Source organism: Enoplosus armatus, chromosome 21 (genome assembly GCF_043641665.1).
Source record: "Enoplosus armatus isolate fEnoArm2 chromosome 21, fEnoArm2.hap1, whole genome shotgun sequence".
Classification (NCBI taxonomy): Eukaryota; Metazoa; Chordata; class Actinopteri; order Centrarchiformes; family Enoplosidae; genus Enoplosus; species Enoplosus armatus.
Window position 1 is genome coordinate 5,515,438 of NC_092200.1, and position 9,848 is coordinate 5,525,285.

Genomic DNA, 9,848 nt, shown 5'->3' on the forward strand with positions numbered 1-9,848 from the left:
TTTGTGCAAGGTGTGGCGGGGATAAACGTGTCATGTCTGAGCAAGACTGTTTCTGCTTTTTTTTTTTACCAACACAGACGAGGGTATCAGACAACGTAGAACCGAATGCATAGTTTGGTGCGTGTCTGTAATTCAGTGTCTCTTTGTTTCTCTCTTCAGTAACACAAAAAACTGGAAATAGAATCACTTCGCGGTCAAGTGTTGTTGCCTATTATGTATGCTACCCCCTTTTTCAAACACTTAAATGAGCCAAATACCACTGTCATCGTCACATTTCAGGTTGAAAACAAGAAAGAGGCATTGTGTAATTTTCTTGAGACATGCAGCGTTCACCACTAATTGAACAATCCGTCTTGCAGCAAGGTATGATTTCCTGCAAGATAACCTTTTGGTGTTTTAAGAGAAGTAGCTTGAAGATTCAGAGAATAGTCTTTTACACTCCATCAGGACTTTAGTGCTGCTCGCATTTGAATGAATGAAAGAGTTAAAATGATGTCATTTCTGGGGCCAAAACATTCAAGCACACACACTGTATCTCTGGGAGTGGTATCCTAGACTTAAGAAATATTTAACCGCTATCATAATATTGTCATTTGACATATGTACCCTGCTGTAGCTCCTGATTGTGGGGATTCTCTCACAGAAAATTAATTTACATTTAAGTTACCTCACCTTACCGTGAGATATAACTGCATGCTTTTACATGTTGGAACAATAACTGTTGCAGGAATGAACAGTAATGATAGACAAACATCTGCTGTATATACTTCAGTTCATGAGGATATTGTAGAGACCTTATCCAACTTTCAGCAGGCACAGAGAGAAACGGGCATGCATGTACACATAATCTACGATGACTCACCAGGGGACCTTTCAAAGTATTTTCCACTTGTGAAATACAACAAAAGGACATACAGGAAAAGCTCAATAGCTGTGAAACTGTCAGGAAATATAAAACTGACAGGAGCTGTGTTTGTCATGCCAAATCCCATGTTAAAGCTCAGTCAGGAGCTGGATTGTGCACTTAAAAATGTAAGATTCTCACCCCAGCAAGTATGATTTATGAGCTGACGTCAACACTGAGAGCTTGTCACTTTCTATACTGCACTGTTGAGCATTTAATTACTAGTCATGTCAGCTGCTGCGGTACATATGTGACACAAAATTGTACACTGCGGGTTGTGTCTGTGACACCTACACATTTTTCAGCGAGAGACACCCGAAAACTTTTCCACTTGCTTATCCAGCCATACATGCACACACTGTGCAGTAAATGTGGCATCATGTTGTTGCAAGTCTGCCTTCATGAGCACCGAATGTTTTTTTGCCTTGGGTTGCTATGAAGAAACACGTGAGGGTGGAGCTAGTACTTTTCCCACTCTGTCATGCCAGCTTTTTTAGGTGCCTCATCTCTCCAACGAGACAGCTTAAAGTTAAGTTTGTCAAAAGAACGTGCACTAGCATCTCGGAGCTACCCTTGACAGCCCCACCTCACTTCACAAGGTAAGGTTCTTTCATTGCAGCACTGCATGGATGATACCTGTGTGTGCATGACAGGCTTGTCATCATAGCAGAAGGATAATTGTCTAATAACTCTTAACTTTTTGTAATTATTGTGTAACTTATCACCAAAAACTCTTCATGAGGGTGGATTCTTCATAAAGCAGCCACTACTCTGACACATACAGTGGTGGAATGTAACTCACTGTACATTCACTGTACTTTATACTTCATACTTCTACTCCACTACATTTTGGGATCCAATACTTCTTACTCTACTACATTTTGTTTGACATCATTAGTTACTTTACTTTGCAGATTCAGATTATTAAAACAAAATATAAATCAACTAATAAATGATGATGTATTGTTATGGATTAGGCTACCCGGCAGTATATAATGTACTTGAAATTAGCCCGTCCTAATCATCACTAATCACAACCCAGTGATATATGATTCTGAAATGGGCAATTCTGCATAATAAGTACTTTTACCTTTGGTACTCCAAGTATATTTTGATACTAATACTTGTGTAACTTAAGTAAGATTTTGAATGCAGGACTTTTACTTTTAACAGAGTATTTTTACACTGTGATATTTTTACTTTTACTTCAGTGAAAGACCTGAGTTCTTCTTCCACCACATATGATTTCAAATAGCAGAGGTAATGCATATGATGTATAGTATGAATAACTGATAGTGTGCTCTAAAATAAACAAAAATACAACAACAACAGCAAAGAAACAACAACAAAATGAAGATTCACATACAATATTTATCTATCAAGTTTGATGTCTCAGTAAAAACTAAATGTGATTTTAACTTCTAATACAGCAATTTAAACCACTGGTTTTTATTAGACTAACACTAATTTCTAAAGCGTGACAGATTTAAACCCTCCCTACGCCCTCGCCAACGGCTGTTTCCTAATCAAAATTTCTAAAACCTGTGGTTGTGATTTAGTTCACTGCAGGACGGACAGATCCCATTGCAGAAGTGTTGCGTAACTCCCTCTGTTGTAAGAGAAGTGTGCCAAGCATGCAGGTTTTTCAGTATTGTGTTGTGGGCCTCAGAGACGGGGCGTCACCGCTAACACCTTTTTCCAACAGACTTGGTACAAATGTTTTCTTTACAATAGCTTCTAATTGTTTCATATTTATTTGCACCTCATTTCTTATGCATGAATGGTTTACACTTTTATGCATTTATGAGTCATTGCTGCACGTTCACAAGCTTTATTCATTTTACAGGCTCTCCTCAGTAAACCCCTCCACAGAAACAAAATGGCCGACCCATGGCAGAAGGCATATGACTTTGCTGTTTCAGTGGCAAGAAAAGCTGGAGAGGTATGCAAGAGCCATCTGAAAAACTTTTGGGAGATTTTGTGATGACCTATTCTAACCTCAAGACCACTAAGCATGTGCCAATGGTATTCCATCCGTTTAGGAAATTAGGAAAGCCGGGGAGAGTGAAATAAGGGTCATGACAAAGAGCTCCACTGTAGACCTTGTCACAAAGACTGACGAGAGGGTGGAGAAAATCATCATCGGGTCTCTTAAAGAGGAATTTGGAGAAGGCACACACTGGTGAGACACACACACACACACACACACACACACATATGAATCTCTGTGTTGCTGTACTTGTTGTCATGTCTTGATGTTCCTCATCGGTTCGTTGGTTCTTCCGTGCTGCAGTTTCATTGGAGAGGAGTCAGTCGCAAAGGGGGAGCCGTGTATCTTAACTGATAAACCTACATGGATCATAGACCCGGTGGACGGCACCACAAACTTCGTACATGGGTAAGATATCAGCGCTGCTAAGGGACCAAATATGGCACCATATGGCTCAGTAGTATTGCTGATCAATACATTTGACTCAATGATGCTTTGTATCTATACTGTATGTGGCTTTTAAATCTTCTGAAATCTGAGCTGTAGGTTTTTTAAGGGGGTCCCCCTCTGAGGATAGGTGTCTCTGAGATTAGCCGAGATGAGCTAAGGAAATGTGCACTGTCCCAGCACTACCCATTAGCCTAACTTTCAAGCAATAGTACGATATTTTGGGTAATACGCCTAATCGTTTGTTTTGCCGAGAGTGAGATTAAAAGATTTATACCTCTCTCATGTCTGTATGCTAAATATGAAGCCACAGCCAGGAGATAGTTAGCTTAGATTAGCATAAAAGACTGGAAGCAGGGGGAAACAGCTAGCCTGGCTCCATACAAAAAAGCAGATTAGTGCTTTTTGTGTGTGTGTGTGTGTGTGTGTGTGTGTGTGTGTGTGCAGATTTTGTTACCTTTGAAGAGAGCTAGCTGTTGACCCCTGCTTCCTGTCTTTATGCTAAGCTTAGCTAACTGTCTCTTTGCTAAAGCTTCACATTTCTGCACATTTAACAGACAAATATTTCCAAAACGTCAAACTTCCTTCAAGGAATTTCTTCTTTTAAAATACCTGTAATAACTTGGTAAGGAAAAAGTACTTTTTTTTCCGGCTATGTAATAACACACTAATCTCATGAACATCAAACTACTTATTCACAGATTCCCCTTCGTGGCTGTGTCTATTGCCTTTGCTGTCAATAAGGAGGTATGTCAAATCGATCGAGAGTTTCGCAGTCAATAACAGCAGTTTATCCATACGTGAAAGCTGAAAGAATGACGTCTGTTTGCAGCTGGAGTTTGGTGTGGTGTACAGCTGCTTGGAAGACAAGATGTATAAAGCAAGGAAGGGGAAAGGAGCTTTCTGCAATGATGAACAGATTCAGGTGTCCGATGTCAAAGGTAATACGGTCATGTATCTGTGCAGCAGCAGTCAAAAGGCTGAACTTACTATTTTGCTTATTTGAAAATGAAAAAAGTCATGATTGCTTGGAAATAACACAAATGGAGCTTTGCTGTCACCACAAGTGTGTGCCATCCTTTGCCTTGCTTTTGAAATTTAACATCTGGAAACATATCCATACATAGCCATCGCTTTCACATCAAGGACCTCAAGGTTACATGAATTATCTAAATCAAAAAGGTTACATTAATTCAATCTGGAGAACCTTTACAGTCACTGTCACGCCTGTAATTATACATACGAGTAACCCCTTTGGCATGCTGTCATTGCAGATATCAATAAGTCCATCATCATCTCTGAGCATGGAACTGACAGGAGCAAGGACAAAGTAACCAAGATCTTCTCCACCATGCAGAGGATCCTGTGCATCCCAGTGCATGGGTACGTGCTCTTGACGTGCACACACTGACTCATCAATATGCTGTGTAGCTACTGCCCTACAAAGCCAAAACAGAGTACCCAAATGTTGTCAATTTTGAATTAAGACCAGAGTCTGAGTTTTTGGCACTTGTTTTACTACATAAAAAGAGACTGTGTCTTACCAATGTGTAATTTCTGTGAAACGGCGCGTAAAATTTACAGTGACTACAAAATGGAGCTAAAAACCAAGACAAACCACAGTAACTGGTGGTATGATAATCTCTTGCACTTGCCGTTGCACTTACTGCACTACTCTTCCACAGAGAAACAGCCAACTAGACAGCTAAAGCAAGAGAGCTATATAGAGTGAAAGCTAGCGGGTGAGATAACCACAGCTAGCCTTAGCTAAAGCTGAAACTAAATGTACTTATTGGCTTTTCCCTAGCTATTATCTGTAATTGAAAAACATCCATTTTGAATGACTTATTTCTTTATCAATTCAGTTTGTCATTCCAAATAACTAAATGAGGATACATCCAATCATGATAGAGCAAAAAGCCAGCTAGCTAAAGCTAACTAGCTTAGCAGAGTATCAGCACAAGCCATCTCAGCTATAGACAGTGGAATTCATGCACTTTGGTGTGGTTGCTAGATACTTTGAAATCACATATTTACATGTATTAAATTGTAAATTAATTCAGTATGTTGATTTTAAAATAATTATTAGACAGACTGTAATACCTAGCAAAACTGGCTACATTTATTTCCGATGAACTATGACCTGTAAATAATCAAAATAAAGCTTATTTTCTTAAACAAACTACTACTACTACAAGACATCTGTTTTCATAGCTTTTATGTGTAAATGTCAAATATCTATTTTGATAAAAATGACTTCTTGTTAATTCGGTTTGTCGTTCGACATAACAAAATGATGCTTTAGTCTCGCTACATCCACTCATGATAGAGGAAAAGCCCAGCTAGCTAAACTAGTGCTAAAGCTATCTAACGTAGCAGAGTAGCAGAATCTACCATGTCAACTTTTGACGCTTGAGGTATTCTTCAAATTTGGTGTGGTTAAGTTACCTTGAAATCAATGTATAAATATAAATATTAGACAGACAGAGACGTTTCTTAAACAAATGGGTGAAAAACAAATATTATCCAAAGTCTGAGTGCAGTATCTGAATTCTTAGGCGTTTTGTAGGTTCTATATTGGCTATTATTTATTCAGGTAAAACAATCAGCCTAAAGCATAAAATTAAGGCACTGCAACTTCTGTTACGCAGTTTGACTGCCAGTCTGAAAGTTTTAAACCCCTTTTGCTCTACTTCACCGTGTCTTTAGTTACTGTCTGCTGCCTTTGTAGGGCAGTGTAGCCTACTTGAATTCATTCAAATCTGATTGGTCTGTCCTGACAGGCTCCGTGGGTCAGGGACAGCCGCCACTAACATGTGTCTGGTGGCGACGGGGGCGGTGGAGGCCTTCTTTGAGATTGGGATCCACTGCTGGGACATTGCTGCTGGAGCGGTTATAGTCACAGAAGCCGGAGGATTACTACTGGATGTTGACGGTGTGTATGCTTTCAAATCTGAAGCACTGAACTGAATCCAAAATCTTGACAAACTAAAAGAAATGAATGAGGTTGTAAAGTGAATACTGCGGCTAAAAGCAGAGTTTGTTTTTTGGGCGAAACCCCTCTTAATGAAGGCTTTTGTTTGACAATTTAGGGGGGCCGTTCGATTTGATGTCTCGAAGGATGGTTTCAGCAAACAACAATGTTATTGCTGAGCGGATCATCAAGGAAATTGAGATATTCCCGGCGGTGAGGGACGACGCTCCAATCAAGAAGAAATGAGAATATCCAAGTGCATTTCATAATGAGTACAAGAAGAAAAGTCCAGTCTATCGCTGTATGTCGTAAATAAAGTTACTGTGTCTGTAATCAACACTGATTGTCTTAATTTGCATGCAGGGTGTGTTTCATTTGCTGCACAACCAAAGGGAATAATTAAATCATCAATTGAAGTGACCTCCAGGTTACATTAGATTAGCCCTCTGTGATATGTCTATCATCAATATTGATTGAAGTGGGAAACAGCTGTAATTTTGCACTTTTGCATTTTTATATACCAGCATATTGTAATTTGCACACATGTCTTTGTCTGCATTTAATCTCACATTAAACGTGAATTATTAAGTTTGTAGACCCACATCCACAAAGATATTTGTTTTGTTTTTTATTTGACACTATTTCCAGCTCTGCCACACCCCCGCTACCACAACAGACAGCAGGAGAAGCTTGCCTAGTCTGAGACTGATGGTGATTTTGACTGGATTTCCCATCACTGAATGCATTTGTCCTCCCGACTCATGTGACTCTAATGTGTAATTATCTGATGGAAATGAGTGAAATTCTGCCAGGGTGATTATCCTCATTAGAGGCAACAGTCCTTAGCACTGAGTTAAGTCAATGTTGAAGTCACTCTATAAACACTGGCCCTGTCAAGTGTCATATAATTCACTTACAGCCAACATCACCATATTGCCTCTATAGAGAGCCTCTATTTCAGCATTATTACTGTTTACACAATTTATTACACTCATATTACAGTTCACCACTAGAGGCCAGTAATGCATCAACAATTAGATGTGATCCTCAAGATCCTCTCATTTTACTTTGGTGGTTGAACTTGCAGTATTTCTTTATGATTATTATAAGTTTGTATGATGGACTGTACTTTAGTAGAGATTGACAGCATGAGCTGAAGTCCCCGTTGTGCTTTATCGACACCTTTTCCAGCCTCACAGCGAGAAAAAATGTTGACCCCACCCAAGAGATCGGGTAATTTTTCATCTCTGTTCTGCTCTCTTACACTTTATCCTGATCTATAAATGAAAACAGCTGGCTTTGAGATCGGTCACGAGAAGAATTAAAAAAAGGTGGAGGAGCAAGCTTAGCGCGAAAAATTCAAGCAGTGGTGGATGGAGCAGCAGCAGCACAAACAGCAGGAACAACAGCGACATCGGCAACAACGATGTCAACAGGAGCAGCAGCAGCAACAATAACAGCAGGAGGTTGTGAGGGGGGTGAGCTATGCACATGTTTGAACTGGTGCCTTTGAAACATAAATAAGTGCAATTTCTTTGTATAATTACTCCATTTTACGTCTGCCACTGCTGTAGTGTATGATGAGGTGATGAGGAGATGTTGTTAGTCTGTCTTTCAAATGGCAAAATCTAATTCCACTGCACTTTGAGCATCAGATGTGTAATATGAGGCTCTTTTTCTCATCACGTAGGGGGTGAATGGGGTGGAATTATGAGTTGCAGTAGAGCGGGCCGCATAATAGTTGCAAATACAGTACATGTTAACATTTCCTTGAACTTGCCCGAAGTACCAGATGGCTGGAGTTTGCCTTGTAGTACAATATAGTAAATGCCACGGAGGTCAGAGAAGCACACACAAGTTTGTAAAAGTCAATTTAGCATATTTACTTGAAACTGTTGCTGTTAGTTTTTCTCGTCCTAAATCCTCATCATTTTATAATCCAAGGAACAATTGATAGTGAAGCACTTCTACCTCTGAGTTGAATATTTGATGCTTTGTGTTGGCTGAGTTGATGCGATGCTTTCAAAGTTCAAAGTGTCTCCATAGTAAATAAGTCATTTATTTCAAGCTCTTACTCAGAATGCCATGGGATGACTCATGGAAGTACCAGTTTTACTGTGAAAGGATGCAAATGACTTGAGACTTGTATTTCTTAACATGAAATGGCTTCTTTATGTGAAACAGATGGTTTTCTAGCCTAATAAATAATAATTTTTATCAAAAAGATTGAAATAGTTTGTTTTAATTGGATATTAAACTGTAGCATGTCGTTTTAACCCCTGATTGGCTATTTTTAAGCAGTGTATAAAGAGTTAATAAATGGTTTATAACACACTGTTATACACCGAGTGTAGTTGTAAGCATATTTATGGACTTTATCAAGTGTTTATTAATGCATTTGTCCTCCAGTGAAGCATCTATAAATGACGTATAAACAGATAATGAAAGATTGACAATATAATATAACACAGTTGTAATTATATAAAATATGAATATGAAAAATGAAGCGTTTATGCATTAATTAATTACGTATTCATTTATTTACAAATACTTTTTCTTTTACTTTTTATGGCTACTCAGCAAACCATGGCCATGGCATGCTGCTGAAAGCTCCACATGAAGACTAGTAAGTGGTCCTTGAGTTAAAGTTTGCCTACAGATTCTTCATTGATGAAGTTATAATTGTTATAATTGAAAAAATGCTAATAAGAGGGCCAGCCAACTCATTATAATGTTATCTGCAGTAATAAAGTGGGACACAGTATGTAGAAGTAAACAGTACCATTTAAACAGTAAATATATATAAAACATGATAATCAACCTTCATGGCTCTACAATCCAAATTGCCTGAACAGTATTTACATCTGGTGTGAGATTAATTATTTGTGTTTGCAGAACATCAGGTTTCAAATGGCTAATTGAGAACATTAGCACAAAATTAAAACAGCAGGTATGAGGCAACTGAAGAGAAGTGAAAATGAGCGCCTGACCCGAAGGACCTAACACGAATCCAACGCTTCAAAGTACACACAGTGAAATATAAGCACCAGAAACAGAAAAAGACAAAGATGCTCTGCTTTGTGTCCATTACATTCAAAACTCCCATTGTCAAGTTCGCTTTTATTATTCTAAGAATTTTCTCGCTCACAGGAACGTTTCTCTCTGGCACATCTTTAGTGGACTACTGATGCTGCTAACTCAGGAGAAAAATCAATAGCCAGCAGCACTGTAACAGGTACAGGTATCTCTATCAAGATTGAGCCAAGTGAGTCCTGTCAGATTCAATCAAAATCTTGCACATACCTCAGACCTGGAGAAGTTTAGGTTGGACCAGGTGAAGAACAGAGGTGTGCAGAGGGGACAGTGTGGACCTAATATTCAGGCGGAGCTGGTTCCAGAAGTTTTGAGGATGTCGCATCTGCCCGAACGCTTCTCTTACAGGTCAGAGTAAAGCTTGCAGAGCTCTGGAGCCTTGTTATTCACATTGCACGCACAGAAAGTGATGCAATCAAAGTTAAATTCAGCAGTGATGA

At 39.0% G+C, this 9,848-nt stretch overlaps 1 protein-coding gene across 1 annotated transcript; it reads left to right on the forward strand.

Moving 5' to 3' along the window:
- The first annotated feature begins 1,420 nt into the window (after window positions 1–1,420).
- LOC139304112 (inositol monophosphatase 1-like) lies at window positions 1,421–6,652 on the forward strand. The gene is made up of 9 exons (XM_070927956.1): window positions 1,421–1,503; window positions 2,751–2,846; window positions 2,947–3,086; window positions 3,198–3,302; window positions 4,043–4,088; window positions 4,174–4,282; window positions 4,616–4,724; window positions 6,125–6,276; window positions 6,434–6,652. Exons 2-9 carry the CDS (start codon window positions 2,784–2,786, stop codon window positions 6,559–6,561), a joined length of 852 nt encoding a protein of 283 aa, XP_070784057.1. The 5' UTR covers window positions 1,421–1,503; window positions 2,751–2,783; the 3' UTR covers window positions 6,562–6,652.
- Window positions 6,653–9,848: the final 3,196 nt, after the last annotated feature.